Here is a 25,509-nt window from a genome sequence, read left to right on the forward strand (position 1 = left end):
ACTGGGGGGGGGATTTGGGGACATCAGAACCGAACTTGGGGACACTGGGGCTGGATTTGGGGACACCGGGGGGGGAATTTGAGGACACCGGGGGGGGTTTGGGGACACCGGGGGGGTTTGGGGACACCAGGGTGGGGTTTGGGGACCCTGGAACCAATTTGGGGACATTGGGGGGGGGGGGTTGGGGACACTGGCGCTGGATTTGGGGACATCAGGACCAAATTTGGGGACTTTGGGGGGATTTGGGGGTGCTGGGGCTGAATTTGGGGACACCGGAGCAGATTTGGGGACATCGGGGGGATTTCAGCACCTCGGGGCCGGATTTGGGGACATGGAGGGGATTTGGGGACACCGGGGCCACATTTGGGGACATTGGGGGGGATTTGGGGACACTGAGGGGATTTTGGGGACACTGGAACTGAAACTGGGGGGGTCTGGGGACAGTGGAGGGGTTTGGGGACATCAGAACCGAATTTGGGGACATCGGGGGGGCAGTTGGGGACATGGGGGGGACTTTGGGGACACTGGGGCGGATTTTGGGGCCATCAGAATCTGATTGGGGGAACCGGGGGGGGTTTGGGGACATTGAGGGGGATTTGGGGACATCGAGGACATTTGGGGACTTCGGGGGGAATTTGAGGGCTTTGGAACCCAATTTGGGGACACGGGGGCAGATTTGGGGACAATGGGGGGATTTGAGGACACTGGGGCTGGATTTGGGGACACCGGGGGGGGGGCTGGGGACACCGGAGGGATTTGGGGACATCAGAACCGAATTTGGGGACACTGGGGTCGAATCAGGGGACACCAAGGGGGGATTTGGGGACACCAGGGGGGGTTTGGGGACACCGGGGGGGGGGGGGTTTGGGGTCACCGGGGGGGATTTGGGGACACCGGGGGGGATTTGGGGTCACCGGGGGGGGTTTGGGGACATCGCCGCCGTTTCCCTCCGTCCCCGCCAGGGGGCGCCAGCATCTCCGGGCTCACAGACCCCGCCCCTTCCCCGCGCAGCCAATCAGAGCGCGGGGGCGTGGCCGCGTAGCTCCATAGGGAGCCGTTGGGGTGGGCGTGGCCCGGAGTGGGCGTGGCCGCCGCACCCGGAAGCGGCGCCGGGCGCGTCCCGGTGAGCGCGGGGGGGGGGGGGGGGGCGGAATTTGGGGAAATTCGGGAAAAATTGGGAAAATCCGCGGGAATTCGGGAATGTTTGGGACGCGGGAGGAGCGGGAGGAGGAGGATGGAGCGGGGGAAAGTCCCGGGGAACTCCGAGGCCTGGGCGGGACCTGCCCCCCCTGCAGGGACCTCCCCGTCCCTCCTTTCCCCATTCCCGGAGGGAGAATTCCCAAATTTTGGGATGGGCCGGGATTTTTTGGGTCGAGCCCCCCCAGGATGGGAATTTTCAGCATCGGGACCCCCCCAGGGTGGGAATTTTTATGATCTGGACCCCCCCAGGATGGGAATTTTCAGGACCGGGACCCCCCCGGGGTGGGAATCGCTCCCCAGAAATTCCCTCGGGAATCTTTTCCCAAAAATTCCTTCGGGAATCCTTTCCCAAAAATCCCCTCGGAAACCCCGGGGCTGTCCCCGGACAAGGGCAGGGAATGATCCTGGAAAAGTCTGGAATGTCAGCCCCGGGATGGGATTTTTTTTTTCCCTGAAAATTCCCCTTTTTTAATTTTTTTTTTCCTTTTTTTTTTTTTTTTTTTTCCCTTTTTTTCCCCCCCCCCCAAATCCCAGGATTTTTCCTTCCCGTTTTTTCCGTGGCCTGGAATAAATTCCTGCCGTCCTCTCCCAGATTTTGGGGCCAAATATTTGGGTCAAGGCCCTGGAGTTCGGCTGGGGATTAGTGGGACACCAGAATTCCAGAGGGGGGGAAAATGGGATTGGGATCCCAGAAAAAAATGGGATTGGGGTCCCAGAAAAAAACGAATTGGGATCCAGAAAAAAAATGGAATTGGGATTCCAGAAAAAAATGGGATTGAAATTCCAGGAAAAAATGGGAATTGGGATCCCAGAAAAAAATGGGATTGAAATTCCAGAAAAAAAATGGGATTGGGATTCTGGAGTGGGGGGGGGGAAATCTGGGATTCCAAAGGGGGGGAAAAATCTGGGATTGGGATTCCGGGGGGGGGGGGGGGGGGGGAATGGGATTGAAATTCCGGAAAAAAATGGGATTGGGATCCCGGAAAAAAATGGGATTGGGATTCCAGGAAAAAATGGGATTGAAATTCCAGGAAAAAATGGAATTGGGATTCTGGAGGGGGGAAAAAATCTGGGATTCCAAAGAGGGGGGAAAATCTGGGATTGGGATTCCAGAGGGGAAAAAAACCCCAATTAAAAATCCCCAATTCCCAATAAATTGGAATTGCAGAGTGAGGGGGAAATTTGGGATCGGGGTTCCAGGAAAAACTGGGATTGGGATTCCAGAGGGGAAAAAAAATCTGGGATTGGGATTCCAGAGGGGAAAAATACCCAATAAAAAACCCAATTCCAAATAAATCGGGATTCCAGAGTGGGGAAAAACTGGGATTGGGGTTCCAGGGAGGAAGAAAAATCTGGGATTGGGATTGCAGAGGGGGAAAAGTTTGGGATTGGGATTCCAGGAAAATCTGGGGTTGAGATTGCGGAGGGAAGGAAAAATTTGGGATTGGGATTGCAGAGGGAGGAAAGCCTGGGACTGGAATTCCAGAAAAAAAAATGGGATGGGAATTCCAGAGAGGGGGAAAAATCTGGGATTCCAGAGGGGGAAAATCTGGGATTGGGATTCCAGAAAAAAAAACCTGGGATTGGGATTCCGGAGAGGGGGGGAAAAGTTCTGGAATTCCAGAGGGGAAAAAAAATCTGGGATTGGAATTCCAGAGGGGGAAAAAAGTTCTGGGATTCCAGAGGGGGGAAAATCTGGGATTGGGATTCCAGAAAAATCTGGGGATTGGAATTCCAGAGGGGGAAAATAAAAACCAAACAAACCAAAACACCGCAGGTAAAACCCCAATTCCGAACAAACTGGAATTCCAGACGGGGGAAAAACATTTGGGATTGGGATTCCAGGAAAATCTGGGATTAGGATTCCAAGGAGGAAAAAAAATCTGGGATTGAGATTCCAGAGGGAAAAATAAACAAAAAATAAACAAAAATGAACAAGCAAAAAACCCAAAAAAAACCCCAACAACCCAGTCCCGAAGGAATTGGAGTTCCAGAGGGAGGGAAAAAATTTTGGGATTGGAATTCCAGGAAAATCTGGGATTAGGATTCCACAGAGCGGGGAAAAAATAATTTGGGATTGGAATTGCGGGGAGGGGGGTAGGGGGAAATCAATCTGGGATTGGGGTCCCAGAAGGGAAAAATCTGGGATTGGGATTCCAGAAAGTTCTGGGGTTGGAATTCCAGAAAGTTCTGGGACTGGGATTCCAGAAAGTTCTGGGACTGGGATTCCAAAAATATCTGGGATTGGGATTCCAGAAAAATCTGGGACTGGGATTCCAGAAAGTTCTGGGACTGGGATTCCAAAAATATCTGGGATTGGGATTCCAGAAAAATCTGGGACTGGGATTCCAAAAAAAATCTGGGATTGGGATTCCAGAAAGTTCTGGGGTTGGAATTCCAGAAAATGGTGGGATTGGAATTCCAGAAAGTTCTGGGACTGGGATTCCAAAAATATCTGGGATTGGGATTCCAGAAAGTTCTGGGCTTGGGATTCCCGGGAATGTTTTCTGGGGGGGATTTCAGAGCTTTTCCCCCTCTCAGGAGGAAGAGGAAGAGGAGGAGGAGGAGGAATCCCGGGATGAGGCCGGATCCCATGGAAGCTTCTGGAATTCCGGGGATTTCCCTGGACTGGCTGCGCCCGGAATTCCCGGCGGGATCGGCAGCTCCGGCCTGAACTCCCAGGGGGAGCCGAGAATTCCCACGGAATTCCCGGTGGGATCAGGGAATTCCCGTTAATTCCCACCTGGAGCCGAGAATTCCCACGGAATTCCCGGTGGGATCCGAGATTTCCCACCTGGAGCAGAAAATTCCTTCCAAATTCCCCCCTGGAGCAGAGAAGTCCCGTTAATTCCCAGTGGGATCAGAGAATTCCCGTTCCACTCCCGCCCGGATCACAGAATTCTCATTGGAATCAGAAAATTCCCAGCTGGAATCAGAGAATTCCCACCTGGCATCAGAAAATTCCTGCCTGAAACCAGAGAATTCCCGCCGGGATCAGAGAATTCCCGCCAACATCGGAGAATTCCCGCTGACTTCCCACCAGGATCAGAGAATTCCTGCCGGGATCACAGAATTCCCATTGGAATCAGAGAATTCCTGCCTGGAACCAGAGAATTCCCTCCAGGATCAGAGAATTCCCATTGGAACCAGAGAATTCCTGCTGGGATCACAGAATTCCCACTGAATTCCCACCAACATCAGAGAATTCCCACTGAATTCCCGCCGGGATCACAGAATTCCCATTGGAATCAGAGAATTCCTGCTGGGATCAGAGAATTCCCACCGGGATCACAGAATTCCCGCTGAATTCCCACCAGGATCAGAGAAATCCTGCCTCAGATCAGAGAATTCCCAGCTGGAACCAGAGAATTCCCGCTGGGATCACAGAATTCCCACTGAATTCCCACCAGGATCACAGAATTCCCACCTAGAACCAGAGAATTCCCACCAGGATCAGAGAATTCCCGCTGAACCGCCGCCTGGATCGGAGCATTCCCCTTGGAATCACAGAATTCCCACCGGGATCACAGAATTCCTGCTGATTTCCCACCAGGATCGGAGCGTTCCCGCCGGGATCGGAGCATTCCCGTTGGGATCAGAGAATTCCCGTCTGGATCGGAGCGTTCCCTGGAGTTCCCGGTGGCGTTCCCTGGAGTTCCCGGTGGCATTCCCTGGAGTTCCCGGTGGCATTCCCTGGAGTTCCCGGTGGCATTCCCTGGAGTTCCCGGTGGCGTTCCCTGGCGTTCCCGGTGGCATTCCCGGCCCCCGGCGGGCCCGGCCCGGCCCCGTTGGATCCCGGGGGGCTCCGCACGCGCAGCATGATGGAGTCGCGCCTGCGCCGTGAGTGCCGCGGCATTCCCGAATTCCCAGCCCCGCTTTCCCCGGGAAACTGGGAATTCCCGGATTTCCAGCCCCATTTTCCCTCAGGAATTGGAAATTCCTGAATTCCCAGCCCCGCTTTCCCTGGGAAACTGGGAATTCCCGAATTCCCAGCCCCGTTTTCCCCAGAAAATTGGGAATTCCCGAATTCCCAGCCCCGTTTTCCCACAGCGATTGGGAATTCCCGAATTTCCAGCCCCGCTTTCCCAAATTTCCACCCGGTTTTCCTGTGAAAATGGAGAAATTCCCAAATTTCCAGCCCAGTTTTCCCTCAGGAATTGGGAATTCCCGAATTCCCAGCCCCGCTTTCCCCGGAAAACTGGGAATTCCCAAATTTCCAGCCCAGTTTTCCCTGGAAAATTGGGAATTTCCAGATTTCCAGCCCCGCTTTCCCACAGGGATTGGGAATTCCCACATTTCCAGCCCCATTTTCCCCGAGAAATTGGGAATTCCCAAATTTCCAGCCCCGCTTTCCCAAATTTCTACCCGGTTTTCCTATGAAAATGGAGAAATTCCCAAATTTCCAGCCCAATTTTCCCTCAGGAATTGGGAATTCCCAAATTTCCAGCCCGGTTTTCCTCTGAAAATTGGGAATTCTGGTGCTTTCCCCCAGGTTTCCAGCGCCGATTTTCCAGCAGGGATTGGGATTTCCCACGCTTCCAGCCAGATTTTCCCGAATTTCCAGCCCGGTTTTCCCATGAAAATTGGGAAATTCCCAATTTTCCAGCCCGGTTTTCCCATGAAACTTGGGAATTCCTGAATTTCCAGTCCGGTTTTCCTATGAAAATTGAGAAATTCCCACATTTCCAGCTCGATTTTCCCACATTTCCAGCCCCGTTTTCCCTCAGGAATTGGGAATTCCCAAATTTCCAGCCCAGTTTTCCTATAAAAATTGGGAATTCTGCCGCTTTTCCCAGCTTTCCAGCGCCGTTTCCCCACAGGATTGGGAATTCCAGGCGCTTTTCCTAAATTTCCAGCAGGGATTGGGAATTCCCAAGTTTCCAGCGAGGTTTTCCCGAATTTCCAGCCGGGTTTTCCTGGGGGAAAATGGGGAAATTCCCACATTTCCAGCCCCGGTTTCCAGCAGAGATTGAAAATTCCCAAATTTCCAGCTGGGTTTTCCTGTGGAAGTTGGGAATTCCCAAATTTCCAGCTCCATTTTTCCACAGGAATTGGAAATTTCCACATTTCCAGCCCCGGTTTTCCTTGGAAAATTGGGAATTCCCGAATTTCCCACCCAGTTTCCCCAATTTTCATGCCTGGTTTTCCTAGGAAAATTGGGAATTCCCACATTTCCAGCCTGATTTTCCAGTGGGAATTGGGAATTCCCGAATTTCCAGCCCCGGTTTTCCTGCAGGAACTGGGAATTCCCAATTTTCCAGCTCTGGTTTTCCCGTGCGGTTGGGAATTCCGGTGCTTTTCCCGAATTTCCAGCCCATTTTTCCAACAGGAACTGGGAATTCCCAGAATTTCCAGTCTGGTTTTCCCACAGGAATTGGGAATTCCCACATTTCCAGCCTGATTTTCCCAAATTTCCAGCCCAATTTCCTGCAGGAACTGGGAATTCCCAAGTTTCCAGCCAGGATTTCCTATGAAAATTGGGAATTCCGGCCAATTTTCCCGAATTTCCAGCCGGGTTTTCCCGCAGGGATTGGGAATTCCCAATTTTCCAGCCCGGTTTTCCAACAGGATTCGGAATTCCAGCCCGGTTTTCCCGAATTTCCAGCCCCAGTTTTCCCCGGAAAATTGGGAATTCCCGAATTTCCAGCCCCGGCTTCCCTGGAAAATTGGGAATTCCCGAATTTCTGGGCCGGTTTTCCCTGGAAAATTGGGAATTCCCGCTTTTCCAGCCCCGGTTTTCCAAATTTCCCCCCAGTTTTCCCATGGAAATTGGGAATTCTGTGCAACTTTCCCAATTTTCCAGCCCATTTTCCCGCAGGATTGGGAATTCCCGAATTTCCAGCCCAGTTTTCCGATAAAAATTGGGAATTCTGGGGGATTTCCCCGAATTTCCAGCCCGATTTCCCCACAGGATTGGGAATTCCGGGCGATTTTCCCGGATTTCCCGCTGGGTTTTCCCGCAGGGATTGGGAATTCCCGGATTTCTCGTCCGATTGTGCTGTGAAAATTGGGAATTCTGGCGCTTCCCAGATTTCCGGCCCGCGGGAAAATGGGGAAAAAAGGGGAGAAAAAGGGGGGAAAAGGTTGGGAAAAATTGAAAAAGGGGTGGGAAAATGGGGGGAAATGGGAAAAAATTGGGGAAAAATTGGAGAAAAAGGGAAAAAATGGGAAAAAAGGTTGGGAAAAATTGAAAAAAGGGGTGGGGGAAAAGGGGAGAAAAAGGGAAAAATTTGGAAAAAATGAGAGAAGAAGGGAAAAAATGGGAAAAAAAGGGGGGAAATGGGAAAAAAGGGAGGAAAGGGAAAAAATGGGGGAAAAAAGGGAGAAAAGGGAAAAAATTGGGAAAAGGGGAAAAATGGGGAAAAAGGGGAGGAAAGGGAAAAAATGGGGGGAGAAAAGGTTGGGAAAATTGAAAAAAAGAGTTGGGAAGAAAGGGGAGAAAAAAGGAAAAATGGGGGGAAAAGGGAAAAATTGGGAAAATGGGAGAAAAATGGGGGAAAATGGGGGAAAAATGGGAAAATTGGGAAAATGGGGAAAGGGGAAAAAATGGGGGAAAAATAAGGAAAAATGGGGAAAATTAGGAAAAAATTCTGAAAAATTGGTAAAAATTGGAGAAAAATGGGGGGAAATTGGGAAAAATTGGGGAAATTAGAAAAAAATGGGAAAAAATTGGGAAAAATGGGGGGAAATTAGGGGGAAAATGGGGAAAATATTGGAAAGAAATGGGGGGAAATGGGGGAAAAGTGGGAAAATTGGGAAAAATGGGGAAAGGGGGAAAATTGGGGAAAAATGGGAAAAAATGGAAAAAATTGGGGGAAAGAGGGGAAAATTAGAAAAAATGGGGAAAATATTGGAAAAAATGGGGGAAAAATGGGAAAAAAATTGGAGAAAATATGGGAAAAAAATTGGGAAATTTAGGGAAAAAATGGGGGAAATTGGGAAAAAAAGGCAAAAATGGGAGAAAAGAGGGAAAAATTAGGAAAAAATGGGAAAATGGGGAAAAATGGGGGAAATTAGGGAAAAATTGGGGAAAAATATGGGAAAAATTCAGGAAAAGAGGGGAAAATTAGGGAAAAAATGGGGGAAAAATTGGAAAAAAAATGGGAAAATTTGGGGAAAAGGGGAAAATTGGGAAAAATGGGAAAAAATTGGGGAAAAGAGGGGAAATTAGGGAAAAATGGGGAAAATATTGGAAAAAATGGGGGGAAATTGGGAAAAAATGGGGAAAAATAGGGAAATTAGGAAAAAACGGGAAAAATTGGAAAAATGGGAAAAATTGGGAAAAAATGGGGAAAGGGAGTAGAAATGGGGAAAATTAGGAAAAAATGGGGAAAAAATTGGGGGAAAATGGGGAAAAAATTGGGAAGAAATTGGGAAAAAATGGGGGAAATTGGGGAAAAAATGGGAAAAAAATGGAAAAAATGGGAAAAAGAAGGGAAAATTAGGAAAAAAATGGGGAAAGTTGGAAAAAATGGGGAAAAATGGGGGAAATTAGGAAAAAATGGGGGAAATATGGGAAAAAAATGGGGAAAAGAGGGGAAAATTAGGAAAAAATGGGGAAAAATTGGAAAAAATGGGGGAAAAATTGGGAAAAAATGGGGAAAATTTGGGAAAAATGGGAAAAATTGGGGAAAAGAGGGCAAATTAGGGAAAAATGGGGAAAGTATTGGAAAAAATGGGGGAAATTGGGAAAAAATTGGAAAAAATATGGGAAAAAATGGGGAAATTAGGAAGAAAATGGGAAAAATTGGGGAAAATTGGGAAAAATGGGGGAAATTGGGGAAAAAATGGGAAAAATGGAAAAAATGGGGGAAAGAGGGGAAAAAATAGGAAAAATTGGAAAAAATGGGGAAAAGGGGGAAAAATTAGGAAAAAATGGGGAAAATTGGAAAAAATGGGGAAAAAAGGGGGAAAATGTGGAAAAATGGGAAAAATTGGGGAAAAGAGGGGAAAATATTGGAAAAAATGGGGAAAATATTGGAAAAATGGGGGGAAATTGGGAAAAAATGGGGAAAAGAAGGGAAATTAGGAAAAAATGGGAAAAATTGGAAAAAATGGGGAACAATTGGAAAAAATGGGGGGAAAATTGGGAAAAAAAAGGAAAAAATATGGGAAAAAATGGGGAAAATTAGGAAAAACTGGGAAAGGGGGGAACAGGGGAAGGCGAGGGCGGCGCTGACGGCGGGCCCGCTCGCTGCAGGGCTGGCGCTGGCGCTGCTCGAGGCCGGCGCCGAGGCCGAGCCCGCCGTGCGCGAGCAGCTGCAGCACGCCCTGAGCGGCCTCGGAGCCGCGGATCCCGAGGAGCTGCTGCAGTGCTGCGGGGAGCACCTCCGGCACCATGACAAGGTGGGCACGCTTTGGGATTTCTGGGACTTTTTTGGGGATTTTGAGGGAATTTTGGGAGATTTCTGGGATTTTTGGGGCATTTTTTGGGGGTTTTGGGGATTTCTGGGGGGCCCTGAGCGCCCTCGGAGCCGCAGATCCCTCAGAGCTGCTGCAGCGCTGCGGGGAGCACCTGAGGCACCATGAGGAGGTGGGGATTCCAGGAACTGCTGGGAATTTTTTGGGATTTTGAGGGAATTTTGGGAGATTTCTGGGATTTTTGGGGCATTTTTTGGGATTTTTTTGGGGGATTTGGGGGATTTACGGGGGGCCCTGAGCGCCCTCGGAGCCGCTGACCCTGAGCAGCTCCTGCAGTGCTGCGGGGAGCGCCTGAGGCACCATGAGGAGGTGGGGATTTTTTGGGATTTTGAGGGAATTTTTGGGGATTTGTGGGGAAAATTTGGGAGATTTCCGGGATTTTTGGGGCATTTTTTGGGGGTTTTGGGGATTTCTGGGGGGCCCTGAGCGCCCTCGGAGCCGCAGATCCCTCAGAGCTCCTGCAGTGCTGCGGGGAGAGACTGAGGCACCATGGCGAGGTGGGGATTTTTTGGGATTTCTGGGACTTTTTTGGAATTTTGAGGGAATTTTGGGAGATTTCTGGGATTTTTGGGGCATTTTTTGGGGGATTTTTTGGGATTTTCGGGGGGCCCTGAGTGCCCTCAGAGCCAGCGACCCTGAGCAGCTCCTGCAGTGCTGCGGGGAGCGCCTGAGGCACCATGGCGAGGTGGGGATTCCAGGAATTTCTGGGAATTTTTTTGAATTTTGGGCAAAATTTGGGGATATCTGGGAATTTTGGGGCATTTTTGGGGTTCTTGGGATTTTGGGGTGGCCCTGAGCGGCCTCAGAGCCACCGAGCCCTCAGAGCTCCTGCAGTGCTGTGGGGAGCACCTGAGCCTGCATGACAAGGTGGGGATTTTTTGGGATTTCTGGGATTTTTTGGGATTCTGATGGAAATTTGGGGAAAATTTGGGAATATCCGGGAATTTGGGGCAATTTTTGGGAATTTTTTGGGAATTTTTTGGGGATTTGCGGGAGGCCCTGAGCGCCCTCGGAGCCGCAGATCCCTCAGAGCTGCTGCAGTGCTGCGGGGAGCGCCTGAGGCACCATGGCGAGGTGGGGATTCCAGGAACTGCTGGGAATTTTTTGGGATTTTGAGGGAATTTTGGGAGATTTCTGGGATTTTTGGGGCATTTTTTGGGATTTTTTGGGGGATTTTGGGGATTTACGGGGGGCCCTGAGCGCCCTCGGAGCCGCTGACCCTGAGCAGCTCCTGCAGCGCTGCGGGGAGCGCCTGAGGCACCATGAGGAGGTGGGGATGTTTTGGGATTTCTGGAAAATTTTGGTGATTTGTGGGGAAAATTTGGGAGATTTCTGGGATTTTTGGGGCATTTTTTGGGGGTTTTGGGGATTTCTGGGGGGCCCTGAGCGCCCTCGGAGCCGCAGATCCCTCAGAGCTCCTGCAGTGCTGCGGGGAGCACCTGAGGCACCATGGCGAGGTGGGGATTCCGGGAATTGCTGGGAATTTTGGGGATTTTGGGCAAAATTTCGGGGATTTCTGGGATTTTTGGGCAGTTTTTGGGAATTTTTGGGGATTTGCGGGGGGCCCTGAGCGCCCTCAGAGCCGCGGATCCCTCAGAGCTGCTGCAGTGCTGCGGGGAGAGCCTGAGGCTGCAGGAGAATTTGGTGAGATTTTGGGGATTTGGGGGATTTTCTGGGAATTTTTTGAATTCTCCGGGAAATATTGGCGCAATTTCCAGAAATTTTCAGGGGATTTTTTGGGAATTTTGTGGGAGTCTTTGGAACATTCAAAAATTTGCTGGGAATTTTGCATTTTGGAGATTTTTATGGGAATTTTCTGGGAAATTTGGGGATTTTTTGGGATTTTTTTGGGAATTTTCTGGGAAATTTGGAGGATTTGTGGGGTAATTTTGGGCAAATTTGGGGGATATTTTGGATTTTTTTTTTTGGGAATAATGTGGATTTGTTTCCATTTTCTGGGAATTTTGGAGGATTATCTGGGAAATTTTTGGGAATTTTCAAGAATTTTCTGGGAATTTTCAGGAATTTTCTGGGAATTTTCTTGGAATTTTTGAGAATTTCTTTAGGAATTTTCTGTGAATTTGGAGGATTTTTTTGGGGAACATTTTTGGGAAATTTGGGGGAATTTTGTGGGGTTTTTTGGGAATTTTCTGCGAATTTTAGAGGATTTTGTTGGGATTTTCGGGAAGTTTTTTGAATTTCTGGGAATGTTTGGGGGGAATTTTCTGGGAACTTTCCTGGAATTTTCTGAGAATTTTGGGGGAATTTTTGGAACATTTTTTGGGGAATTTTGGGCATTTTCTGGGGATTGCCTGGGGATTTTTGGGGGGGAAACTTGGAGCGGTTTTGGGGATTCTTTTTGGCGATTTTTTGGGAATCTTTGTGGATGTTTCTGGGAAATTTGGAGGATTTGTGGGGTAATTTTGGGCAAATTTGGGGGATTTTTTTTTTATTTTCTTTTTTTTGGGGGGGGGAATATTTTGGATTTGTTTTCATTTTCTGGGAATTTTGGAGGATTATCTGGGAATTTTTTGGGAATTTTCAAGAATTTTCTGGGAATTTTCGGGAATTGTCTGGGAATTTTCTTGGAATTTTCGAGAATTTCTTTAGGAATTTTCTGTGAATTTGGAGGATTTTTTTGGGGAACATTTTTGGGAAATTTGGGGGAATTTGTGGGGTTTTTTGGGAATTTTCTGCGAATTTTAGAGGATTTTGTTGGGATTTTCGGGAAGTTTTTTGAATTTCTTGGAATGTTTGGGGGGAATTTTCTGGGAACTTTCCTGGAATTTTGGGGGAATTTTTGGAACATTTTTTGGGAAATTTTGGGCATTTTCTGGGGATTGCCTGGGGATTTTTTTTGGGGGGAAACTTGGAGGGGTTTTGGGGATTTTTTTGGCGATTTTTTGGGAATCTTTGTGGATTTTCCTGGGAGATTTTGGGAGATGTTGGGGGATTCTTTTTTGATTTCTGGAAATCCCCTGGGATCCCGTCCCAATTCCCGGAATTTTCCGTGTTGCGTCCCCGCAGCTGCCGGCGGCGCAGCGGGCGCTGATCCTGCGCTCCATGGGCGCCGTGGTGCGGAGCCACCTGCCCGAGCTGGGCAAGGCCGCGGCCGCCGACGCCATCGCCCTGGCGGGGCACGAGATGGCCAGGGCCAGGGTGAGCGCCCGCCCCGAATTCCCTGCGTTCCCGACCCCGGAATGCCCAACGTTCCCGACCCCAGAATGCCCAACATTCCCGACCCCAGAATTCCCAACGTTCCCGACCCCGGAATTCCCAGCGTTCCCGACCCCGGAATGCCCAACGTTCCCGACCCCGGAATTCCCAGCGTTCCCGACCCCAGAATGCCCAACCCCAGAATTCCCAACGTTCCCGACCCCGGAATTCCCAGCGTTCCCGACCCCGGAATTCCCAACGTTCCCGACCCCGGAATGCCCAACGTTCCCGACCCCGGAATTCCCAGCGTTCCCGACCCCGGAATTCCCAACGTTCCCGACCCCGGAATTCCCAACGTTCCCGACCCCGGAATTCCCAGCGTTCCCGACCCCGGAATTCCCAACGTTCCCGACCCCGGAATTCCCAACGTTCCCGACCCCGGAATTCCCAACGTTCCCGACCCCGGAATTCCCTGCGTTCCCGACCCCGGAATGCCCAACATTCCCGACCCCGGAATTCCCAGCGTTCCCGACCCCGGAATGCCCAGCGTTCCCGACCCCGGAATTCCCAGCGTTCCCGACCCCGGAATTCCCTGCATTCCCGACCCCAGAATGCCCAACCCCAGAATTCCCAAAGTTCCCGACCCCAGAATGCCCAACATTCCCGACCCCAGAATTCCCTGCATTCTCGATCCCAGAATGCCCGCCCCGAATTCCCTGCGTTCCCAACCCCAGAATGCCCAACGTTCCCGACCCCAGAATTCCCAACATTCCTGACCCCGGAATTCCCAAAGTTCCCTTCCCCAATCCCAGAATTCCCTGCATTCCCAATCCCAGAATTCCCTGCATTCCCAATCCCAGAATTCCCTGCATTCCCAATCCCAGAATTCCCTGCATTCCCTTCCCGAATCCCAAAACTCCCGACCCCAGAATCCCCAATGTTCCCCACCCCAGAATGCCCAACGTTCCCGACCCCAGAATTCCCAGCGTTCCCAACTCCAGAATTCCCAATGTTCCCGACCCCAGAATCCCCAACATTCCCGACCCCAGAATTCCCAAAATTCCCTTCCCCGAACCCCAGAATTCCCAGCCCCAAATCCTGGAATTCACTTCCTAAATCCCGGCATTCCCAATCCCAAATCCCAGGTAATTCCCAATCCCAAATCCCAGGTAATTCCCAATCCCAGAATTCACTGCATTCCCTTCCTGAATCCCAAAACTCCCAACCCCAGAATCCCCAACGTTCCCGACCCCAGAATTCCCAATGTTCCCGAAACCAGAATTCCCTGCGTTCCCTTCCCGAATCCCAAAATTCCCAATCCCAGAATTCCCTGCATTCCCTTCTCGAATCCCAAAATTCCCGATCCCAAATCCCGGAAGTCGCTTCCTAAATCCCAAAATTCCCAATCCCAGAATTCCCTGCATTCCCAAATCCCAACATTCCAAATCCCAGAATTCCCTGCATTCCCAAATCCCAACATTCCCAATCCCAGAATTCCCTGCATTCCCAAATCCGAACATTCCCAAATTTCCCATCCTAAATCCAAGGTAATTCCAAATCTCAAATCCCAAAATTCCTGAAAATTCCCAATCCCAAGATTCCCAGAATTGCAATCCCAACCCCCAGAATTCCCATCCCAAATCCCGGAATTCCCATCCCGAAACCAAAATTTCCTAAATCCCAAAATTCCCAAATCCCAAAGTTCCAACTCCAAACCCCCAAAATCCCATCCCAAATCCCACAATCCCAATTCCAAAATCACAGAATTCCCAATCCCGAATCCCAAAATTTCCATCCCGATCACAAATCCCAATCCCAAAATTCCCCACCCAAATCCCAAAACTCTCAAATCCTAAAATTCCCAAAATTCCCTTCCAGAACCCCAAAATTCCCATCCCAAATCCCAAAATTCCCAAATCCCAACATTCCCAAATCCCAACATTTCCATCCCAATCCCCGAAATTCCCAAATCCCAAAATTCCCAAATCCCAACATTTCCATCCCAATCCCCGAAATTCCCAAATCCCAAAATTCCCAAATCCCAACATTCCCAAATCCCAACATTTCCATCCCAATCCCCGAAATTCCCAAATCCCAACATTTCCATCCCAATCCCAAATCCCAAAATTCCCATCTGAAATCCAAGGTAATTCCCACCCCAAATCCCAAATTCCAAAATTCCCATCCCAAATCTTAGTCCCAAATTTCTGATTTCCCCATGATTGTCCCATAATTTTCCCCAAAATTTCCCTAAAATTTCCCCAAAATTTTCCCAGCATTTCCCCAAAATTTCCCCAAAATTCCCCCGTAATTCCCCCATAATTTCCCCATAATTTTTCTGTAATTCCCCCATAATTTCCCCATAATTTCCCTAAAATTTCCCTGTAGTTTTCCCGTAATTTCCCCATAATTTCCCCATAGTTTCCCCATGATCCCCCCATAATTCCCCCATAATTCCCCCAAAATTCCCCCATTATTTCCCCATTATTTCCCCATTATTCCCCCATTATTTCCCCATTATTTCCCCAAATTTCCCGATAATTTCCCCATTATTTCCCCATTATTCCCCCATTATTCCCCCAAAATTCCCCCATAATTTTCCCATTATTTTCCCATAATTTCCCCATAATTTTTCTGTAATTTCCCCATAATTTCCCCATAATTTCCCTGTAGTTTTCCCGAAATTTCCACATGATTTCCCCATGACTCCCCCGTAATTACCCTGTAATTCCCCCATAATTTCCCCGTAATTCCCCCCTAATTTCCCTGTGATTTTCCCGTAATTCCCCCATAATTTCCCTGTAGTTTTCCTGTAATTTCCCAGAGTTTCCCTAGGATTTCCCCATAATTTCCCCATAATTTTTCTGTAATTCCCCCATAATTTCCCTGTAGTTTTCCCATAATTTCCCCGTAATTCCTCCATAATTCCCCCATAATTCCCCCACAATTCCCCCGTAATTCCCCCATTATTCCCCCATTATTTTCCCATCGTTTCCTGTAATTCCCCCATAATTTCCCTGTAGTTTTTCCATTACTTCTCATGATTTCCCCATGATTGTCCCGTAATTCCCCCATAATTTCCCCATAATTTCCCCCGTAATTCCCCCGTAATTCCCCCGTAATTCCTCCACAATTCACCCAAAATTCTTCCATCATTTCCCCATCATTTCCCCATCATTTCCCCATAATTTGCCCATAATTCCCCAATAATTTCCCCCATAATTCCCCCATAATTCCCCCTTAATTCCCCCATAATTTCCCCATAATTTCCCCGTAATTCCCCCATAATTCCTCCATAATTTCCCCGTAATTTCCCTGTAATTGCCCCATAATTCCTCCATAATTCCCCCATAATTTCCCCATCATTTCCCCATCATTTCCCCATGATTCCCTCGTAATTCCCCTGTAATTTCCCCCATAATTCCCCCATAATTCCCCCATAATTCCCCCACGATTCCCCCACGATTCCCCCACGATTCCCCCATAATGTCCCCATGATTCCCCCGTAATTTCCGTAATTTCCCCATAATTTCCCCGTAGTTTCCCCATAATTCCCCCGTAATTCCCCCATCATTCCCCCACCATTCCCCCACAATTCCCCCTCGTTTTCCCCTCATTTTCCGGGATTTTCCCGTCTCCAGGACCCGGAGTGGGAGTGGCAGGAGGCGGCCGGGGCGCTGCTGGTGGAGCTGGGCCGGGCGTTCCTGGGCCGGGTGATGGAGGAGCTGCTGCGCCAGTTCCCGCCCGGAATGCTGCCCCAGCGCGGCGTCGTCCGCGCCTTCGCCGACCTCGCCGGCGCCAACGGTCAGCGGGGAAATCCGGGAATACGGCCGGGAAAACCCGGGAAAGCGGGGGAATTGTTCGGGAAAAAAACGGGGATTAACGCGGGAAAATCTGGGAATTAATGCGGGAAACGTGGGAATGACGACGGGAAAACCCGGGAAAACAGGGGAATTGTTCGGGAAAAAACGGGGATTAACGCGGGAAAATGTGGGAATTATTCCAGGAAACGCGGGAATGACGCCGGGAAAATCCAGGAAAACTAGGGGAATTGTTCGGGAAAAAACGGGGATTAACGCGGGGAAATCTGGGAATTAATGCGGGAAACGCGGGAATGACGCCGGGAAAACCCGGGAAAGCAGGGGAATTGTTCGGGAAAAATACGGGGATTAATGCGGGAAAATCTGGGAATTAATGCGGGAAAATCTGGGAATTAATCTGGGAATTAATCTGGGAATTATTCTGGGAAACGTGGGAATGACGCCGGGAAAACCCGGGAAAACCAGGGGAATTGTTCGGGAAAAATCCGGGGATTAACGCGGGAAAATCTGGGAATTAATCTGGGAATTAATGTGGGAATTAATCTGGGAATTATGGGGAAAATCTGGGACTAAGTCTAGGAATTAATCTGGGAAAAATGGGAATGACTCCGGGAAAATCCGGGAAAACGACGGGAATTGTTTGGGAAAAATCCGGGGATTAACGCGGGAAAATCTGGGAATTAATCTGGGAATTAATCTGGGAATTATTCCAGGAAACGCGGGAATGACGCCGGGAAAACCCGGGAAAGCAGGGGAATTGTTCGGGAAAAAAACGGGGACTAACGCGGGAAAATCTGGGAATTAATGCGGGAAAATCTGGGAATTAATCTGGGAATTAATCTGGGAATTATTCTGGGAAACGCGGGAATGACGCCGGGAAAACCCGGGAAAACCAGGGGAATTGTTCGGGAAAAAAACGGGGACTAACGCGGGAAAATCTGGGAATTAATGCGGGAAACGCGGGAATGACGCCGGGAAAATCCAGGAAAACAGGGGAATTGTTCGGGAAAAAAACGGGGATTAATGCGGGAAAATCTGGGAATTAATGCAGGAAAATCTGGGAATTAATCTGGGAATTAATCTGGGAATTATTCCAGGAAACGCGGGAATGACGCCGGGAAAACCCGGGAAAACCAGGGGAATTGTTTGGGAAAAAGCCAGGGATTAACGCGGGAAAACCTGGGAATTATTCCGGGAATTAATCTGGGAATTATGGGGAAAATCTGGGACTAAGTCTGGGAATTAATCTGGGAATTAATCTGGGAAACACGGGAATGAGGCCGGGAAAATCCGGGAAAACGAGGGGAATTGTTTGGGAAAAATCTGGGAATTAATGGGGAAAATCTGGGAATTACTCTGGGAATTAATCTGGGAATTACGGGGAAAATCTGGGAATTACTCTGGGAATTACAGGGAAAATCTGGGACTAAATCTGGGAATTATTCTGGGAATTAATCCGGAAAATCTGGGAATGATGCCAGGAAAATCCGGGAAAAAGTGGGAAATTATTGGGGAAAAATCTGGGAATTGATTTGGGAAAATCTGGGAATTATACTGGGAATTATTCTGGGAATTAATCTGGGAATTACGGGGAAAATCTGGGAATTATTCTGGGAATTAATCTGGGAATTAATCCGGGAATTATTTCAGGAAAATGTGGAAAAAATGGGAATTAATCTGGGAATTAGTCCTGGAATTACGGGGAAATCTGGGAATTAATCTGGGTATTATTCTGGGAATTAGTCCGGGAACTATTCTGGGAAAATCCAGGAATTAATCCAGGGAAATGTGGAAAAGAATGGGAATTATTCTGGGAAAATGTGGGAATTAATCTGGGAATTAATCCAGGAAAATGTGGGAAAAAATGGGAATTAATCTGGGAATTATTCTGGGAATTAAGGGGAAAATCTGGGAAAATCCGGGATAATGTTGGAATGTTGGGGTTTCAAGCAGGAACTTTGGGATTTGGGGTTGGAATTTTTGGGGTTTGCAGCTGGAATTCTGGGATTTGGGGCTGGAATTTTGAAATTTCAAGGTGGAATTCTAGGATTTGGGGCTGGAATCTTGGGTTTTAGGGACAGAATTTGGGGATTTGAGCTGGAATTTTGGGATTTGGGGCTGGAATTTTGGGATTTGGGCTGGAATTCAGGGATTCTGGGATTTGGGGCTGGAATTTTGGGTTTCAGGGCTGGAATTTCAGAGTTTGGTGTTGGAATTTTGGGGTTTTTTAAGTCTTGAGATTTGGGGCTGGAATTTTGGGATTTGGGGCTTGAATTTTGGGATTTGCAGCAGGAATTTTGGGATTTGCAGCAGGAATTTTTGGAATTTTGGGATTTGGGGATGGAATTTTTGGAATTTTGGGGATTTGCAGCCGGAATTTTGGGATTTTGAGGCTGGCATCTTGGATTTTTAGGGCTGGCATTTCCGGGTTTGGGGCTGGAATTGGGGAATTGTTTGGAACGTTGGGATTTGGGGTTGGGAATTCCACGTCCTTGACCCTTTTCCCATTTTTCCCCCCAGTTTTCGGGATGGTTCCGTTCCTGAGCTCCATCCTGGGGACGCTCCTGCCCCTGCTGGGAACGGCCCGGGCGGATTCCATGAAATGCACGCTCTGCTACGGTAAAAATTCCCAAAAAACCCTGGAAAAATCCTAAAAAAACCTGGAAAATCCCCCCCAAAACACCTTGGGAAATTTCCCCAAATTAATGGGAAAATTCCTCCCAAAACCTCCCCAAAAATCGCCAAAAAATCTCCCAAAAATCCCCAAAAAATTCCAAAACATTTCCAAAAAATCCTAAAAAATTCTAAGAAAATTCTCAAAAAAAAATCTTAAAAATTCCACAAAAATTCCCCCAAAAAATCACCAAAAAGTTAAAAAAAAAATCTCCCAGAAATGGCTCAAAAATTCTGAAAATTCGCTAAAAAATTCCCAACAATTTCCCCCAAAATTCCTCCAAAGAATCACCAGAAATCCCCAGAACTTCCCAACAAATCCCCCAAAAATTCCAAAAAAACCTCACAAAAATTCCCCAAAAATTCCCCAAATTTTCCCCCACATTCCCCAAATAATCCCCAGAAATCCCCAAAAATTCCCAACAAATCCCCCAAAAATTCCCAAAAATCCACAAAAATCCCCTGAAAATCCCCCTGAAATTCCCAAAAAATTCCCTCAAATAATCCCCAGAAATCCCCAGAAATTCCTTGAAAATCTCCCAAAAAATCTTCTCAAAATCCCCAAAAATCCTCACAAAATCCCAAAAATCCTCAAAAAATTCCCAAAAAATTTCCCAAAAATTCCCAGAAGTTCCCCAAAAATTCCCAAAAAATCATCCAAAAAGTCCCAAAAATCCCTGGAATTCCCAAAATTTCCTGGAATATTCCCAGCTCTGCAGGGTTTCAGCGAGAGCACCCAGGAGTGCCTGGCGGGGAAGGAGCAGCCCCAAGCAAAATGCCCAAAAAAATCCCCAAAAATCCCAAAAAGTTCCAAAAAAATCCCCAAAAAATCCCCAAAAAATCCCAAAAAATCCCAAAAAATCCCCAAAAATTCCCAAAAATTCCCGGAATTCCCAAAATTTCCTGGAATATTCGCAGCTCTGCAGCGTTTCAGCGAGAGCACCCAGGAGTGCCTGGCGGGGAAGGAGCAGCCCCGACCAAAATGCCCAAAAAAATCCCCAAAAATCCCCAAAAATCTCAAAAAAAATCTCAAAAATACCCCCAAAAATTCCCCAAAATTCCCGGAATTCCCCAAATTCCTGGAATATTCCCAGCTCTGCAGCGTTTCAGCGAGAGCATCCAGGAGTACGTGGCGGGCAAGGAGCAGGCCCCCGACCCCACCGTCCGCGGGGACGCCTTCGCGCCCGAGCTCGGCGCCGCCTTCGACCTGCTCGGCCTGCAGTGGGTGCAGAGCAGGGACGCCAAGGTGGGGTTGGGATTGGGATTGGGGTTTGGGGTTGGGATTGGATTGGGATTGGGATTGGATTGGGGTTGGGATTGGGACTGGGATTGGGACTGGGACTGGGATGGGAGCCGCCTTCGACCTGCTCGGCCTGCAGTGGGTGCAGAGCAGGGACGCCAAGGTGGGGTCGGGATTGGGATTGGGGTTTGGGATTGGGGTTGGATTGGGATTGGGATTGGCTTCGGGGTTGGTGTTTGGGGTTTGGGTTTGGGATCAGGGATGGGAGCCACCTTCGACGTCCTCGGCCTGCAGTGGGTGCAGAGCCGCGACGCCAAGGTGGGGTTGGGATTGGATTGGGATTGGGATTGGGATTGAGGTTGGGGTTGGGATTGGGATTGGGGTTGGGATTGGGATTGGGGTTGGGGTTGGGGTTGGGGTTGGGGTTGGGATTGGGGTTGGGATTGGGGTTGGGGTTGGGATTGGGGTTGGGATTGGATTGGGGTTGGGATTGGGGTTGGGATTGGATTGGGGTTGGGATTGGGATTGAGGTTGGGGTTGGGATTGGGATTGGGGTTGGGATTGGGATTGGGGTTGGGGTTGGGATTGGATTGGGATTGGGATTGGGATTGGGATTGGGATTGGGATCAAGGATAGGAGCCGCCTTCGACCTCCTCGTCCTGCAGTGGGTGCACAGCCGCAGTGGGAAGGTGGAACGGGATTGGGATTGGGACTGGGATTGGGGGATTGGGATTGGGGTTTGGGATTGCGGTTGGGGTTGGGATTGGGGTTTGGGGTTGGGATGGGAGCCACTTCTGAGATCCTGAGCCTGCAGTGGGCGCAGAGCCGCAACGGGAAGGTGGGAACGGGATTGGATTGGGATTGGGATTGGGATTGGGATTGGGATTGGGATTGGGGTTGGGGTTGGGGTTTGGGTTGGGATTGGGTTTGGGATTCGGGTTTGGGGTTTGGGATTGGGGGATTTGGGGTTTAGGGTTTGGGATTGGGTTTGGGATTTGGGTTTGGAGTTTAAGGATTGAGGTTTGGGATTGGGGTATGGGGTTTGGGGTTTCTGGGCATTGGGATTGGGATTGGGATTGGGATTGGGGTTTGGATTTGGGTTTGGGTTTGGAGTGTAAGGATTGGGGTTTGTGTTTGGGATTGGGATTGGGGTTTGGATTTGGGTTTGGGATTGGGGTTTGGGGTTTCTGGGCATTGGGATTGGGGATTGGGATTGGGGTTTGGCTTTGGGGTTTGGGTTTGGGATTGGGGTTTGGGGTTTGGGTTTGGGGTTTCTGGGCATTGGGATTGGGATTGGGGTTTGGCTTTGGGATTGGGGTTTGGGATTGGGATTGGGGTTTGGCTTTGGGATTGGGGTTTGGGGTTTGGGGTTGGGGTTGGGGTTGGGGTTGGGATCAGGGATTGGGATTGGGGTTTGGGTTTGGGATTGGGGTTTGGCTTTGGGGTTTGGGTTTGGGATTGGGGTTTGGGGTTTGGGTTTGGGGTTTCTGGGCATTGGGATTTGGATTGGGATTGGGGTTTGGCTTTGGGATTGGGGTTTGGGATTGGGATTGGGATTGGGGTTTGGGGTTTGGGTTTGGGGTTGGGGTTGGGGTTGGGATCAGGGATTGGGATCCCCCGTTCTCCTGCCCCAGGTGCGCCTGGCGGCCGTGGCGGCGCTGGGCCCCATGAGCTCCCTGATCTCGCCGGAGAAGCTGCAGGAGCAGCTGCCCAAGCTGCTGCCCACCGTGCTGGGGCTCTACAAGAAACACCCGGAGCCCTTTCCCATCTCCAAGGTGCCAACAGCTTCCCAAAACTCGTGCTTTTTCCCCAGATTTTTTCCCTGAATTTTCCCAGAATTTTTCCCAAGATTTTTCCTGGATTTCCCCAAGTTTTCCCCATTTTTACCTGATTTTTTTCCCAAATTTTTCAAAACCTTTCCCCAAATTTTTTCCCAGTTATTTTCTCATTTTTCTCAAATGTTCCCCAAATTTTCCCTGTTTTTACCTGAATTTTCCCCACATTTTCCCTAAATTTCCCCCCAATTACCCCCAAAATTTTCCCAAATTTCCCCCAATTTTTTCTGATTTTCCCCAATTATTACCTGAATTTTCCCACAAATTCCCCCAATTTCCCCCCAATTTCCCCCAATTTTTCCCAATTTTCCTTGAATTTTCCACAAATTTCCCCCCAATTTTCCCTCTAATTTCCCCCCAATTTTCCTTTAATTTTTCCCCTTTTCCCCCTGATTTTCCCTGATTTTTCCCCTTTTTCCCCCTGATTTTCCCTGATTTTTCCCCTTTTTCCCCCCGATTTTCCCTGATTTTTCCCCTTTTTTCCCTGAATTTCCCCCTTTTTTACTTCGAATATTTCCCATATTTTCCCCTTATTCCCCCTGATTTTTCCCCTGTTTTTCCCTTTTTTTCCCCTGAATTTCCCCTTTTTTCCCCCCAGATTTTTCCCCTTTTTCCCCCTGATTTTCCCCTTTTTCCCCTGATTCTTCCTGATTTTTCCCCTTCTTTTCCCCTGAATTTTCCCCATATTTTCCCTGATTTTTCCCCCGTTTTCCCCCCGTTTTTCCCCTGTTTTTCCCTCGTATTTCCCCTGATTTTCCCCCATATTTCTCCTGTCTTTTCCCCATATTTTCCCCTGTTTTTTCCCCTGATTTTCCCCCGTATTTCCCCTGTATTTTCCCCATATTTTCCCCTGATTTTTCTCCCTTTGCCCCCTGATTTTTCCCCTGGTTTTTCTCCCTTTTTCCCCTGTCTTTCCCCCATATTTTCCCCTGTTTTTTCCCCTTATTCCCCCTAATTTTTCCCCCTTTTCCCCCTAATTTTTCCCCCTTTTCCCCCTGAATTTTCCCCCTGAATTTTCCCCTGTATTTCCCCTGATTTTTCCCCATATTTTCCCCTGTTTTTCCCCTTTTTCCCCTTTTTCCCCTGATTTTGCCCCCTGTTTGCCCCCTGTTTTCCCCCTGTTTTCCCCCTGTTTTTCCCCATATTTTCCCCTATTTTTACCCTGAATTTTCCCCTTTTCCCCCTGTATTTTCCCCTTTTCCCCTGTTTTTTCCCCATATTTTCACCTGTATTTTCCCCATATTTCCCCCTGATTTTTCCCCAGATTTTCCCCCAGATTTTCCCCTGTGTTTCCCCCATATTTTCCCCTTTTTTTCCCCTGAATTTCCCCCCTTTCCCCCTGATTTTCCCCGTATTTCCCCTGTCTTTTCCCCATATTTTCCCGTTTTTCCCCCTTTTCCCCCTGAATTTTCCCCCTTTTCCCCTGATTTTCCCCCATATTTCCCCTGTCTTTTCCCCTTTTCCCCCCTGATTTTTCCTGTGAATTTTCCCCCTTTTTCCCCTGAATTTTGCCCTTTTTTCCTCGAATATTTCCCATATTTTCCCTCATATTTCCCCTGTATTTCCCCCATATTTTCCCCTGTTTTCCCCCTGTATTTCCCCTGATTTTCCCCTGATTTTCCCCATATTTTCCCCTGGTTTTTCCCCTTATTCCCCCTAATTTTTCCCCCTTTTCCCCCTGATTTTCCCCCGTATTTCCCCTGTTTTTCCCCTGATTTTCCCCTATTTTTACCCTGAATTTTCCCCATATTTCCCCCATATTTTCCCCGTATTTCCCCCATATTTTCCCCTGTTTTTTCCCAATTTCCCCTGATTTTCCCCTGATTTTCCCCTGATTTCCCCCTGATTTTCCCCCATATTTTCCCCTGATTTTCCCCTGATTTTCCCCCGTATTTCCCCTGTTTTTGCCCTGTCTTTCCCCTGTATTTTCCCCCGTATTTTCCCCCGTATTTCCCCTGATTTTCCCCTGATTTTCCCCTATTTTTACCCTGAATTTTCCCCATATTTCCCCCATATTTTCCCCATATTTTCCCCTTTTTTCCCCCCATATTTTCCCCTGTTTTTTCCCCTTTTCCCCCCCGTATTTCCCCTTTCCCCCATATTTCCCCCGTATTTCCCCCATATTTTCCCGGTTTTTTTCCCCTTTTCCCCCTGATTTTTCCCCTGTTTTTTCCCCCGATTTTCCCCCGATTTTCCCCTGATTTTCCCCTGATTTTCCCCTGATTTTCTCCCTGATTTTCTCCCTGATTTTCTCCCTGATTTTCCCCTGATTTTCCCCTGATTTTCCCCCCGTATTTCCCCTGATTTTTCCCCCGTATTTTCCCCGTATTTCCCCCATATTTTCCCCTGATTTTCCCCCTGATTTTCTCCCTGATTTTCCCCCTGATTTTCCCCTGATTTCCCCCTGATTTTCCCCTGATTTTCCCCTTTTTTCCCCCTGATTTTCCCCTGATTTTCCCCTGATTTTCCCCTGATTTTCCCCTGATTTTCCCCTGATTTTCCCCCGTATTTCCCCTGATTTTTCCCCCCGTATTTTCCCCGTATTTCCCCCATATTTTCCCCTGATTTTCCCCTGATTTTCTCCCTGATTTTCCCCCTGATTTTCCCCCTGATTTTCCCCCGTATTTCCCCTGATTTTTCCCCCGTATTTTCCCCTGATTTTCCCCTGATTTTCCCCTGTTTTTTCCCAATTTCCCCATATTTCCCTATATTTCCCCATATTTTCCCCTGATTTTCCCCTGATTTTCCCCTGATTTTCCCCTGATTTTCCCCTGATTTTCCCCTGATTTTCCCCTGATTTTCCCCTGATTTTCCCCCGTATTTCCCCTGATTTTTCCCCCGTATTTTCCCCGTATTTCCCCCATATTTTCCCCTGATTTTCCCCTGATTTTCCCCTGATTTTCCCCTGATTTTCCCCTGATTTTCTCCCTGATTTTCCCCTGATTTTCCCCTGATTTTCCCCTGATTTTCCCCTGATTTCCCCCTGATTTTCCCCTGATTTTCCCCTTTTTTCCCCCTGATTTTCCCCCTGATTTTCCCCTGATTTTCCCCTGATTTTTCCCCCGTATTTTCCCCCGTATTTTCCCCGTATTTCCCCCATATTTTCCCCTGATTTTCCCCTGATTTTCTCCCTGATTTTCCCCTGATTTTCCCCTGATTTTCC

At 48.5% G+C, this 25,509-nt stretch overlaps 1 protein-coding gene across 1 annotated transcript in view; it reads left to right on the forward strand.

Moving 5' to 3' along the window:
* Positions 1–5,018: 5,018 nt before the first annotated feature.
* The window catches only part of MROH1 (maestro heat like repeat family member 1), a 32,824-nt gene continuing 12,333 nt past the window's right edge, over positions 5,019–25,509 (forward strand). Inside the window, exons 1-7 of the mRNA XM_038126962.1 lie at positions 5,019–5,040; positions 9,401–9,546; positions 12,649–12,780; positions 16,419–16,581; positions 19,119–19,217; positions 20,366–20,517; positions 22,146–22,286. Of these exons, the coding sequence (XP_037982890.1) occupies positions 5,019–5,040; positions 9,401–9,546; positions 12,649–12,780; positions 16,419–16,581; positions 19,119–19,217; positions 20,366–20,517; positions 22,146–22,286 (855 nt within the window). The remainder of the gene's footprint in view (positions 5,041–9,400; positions 9,547–12,648; positions 12,781–16,418; positions 16,582–19,118; positions 19,218–20,365; positions 20,518–22,145; positions 22,287–25,509) is intronic.

This window comes from Motacilla alba, chromosome 2 (genome assembly GCF_015832195.1).
Source record: "Motacilla alba alba isolate MOTALB_02 chromosome 2, Motacilla_alba_V1.0_pri, whole genome shotgun sequence".
Lineage (NCBI taxonomy): Eukaryota > Metazoa > Chordata > Aves > Passeriformes > Motacillidae > Motacilla > Motacilla alba.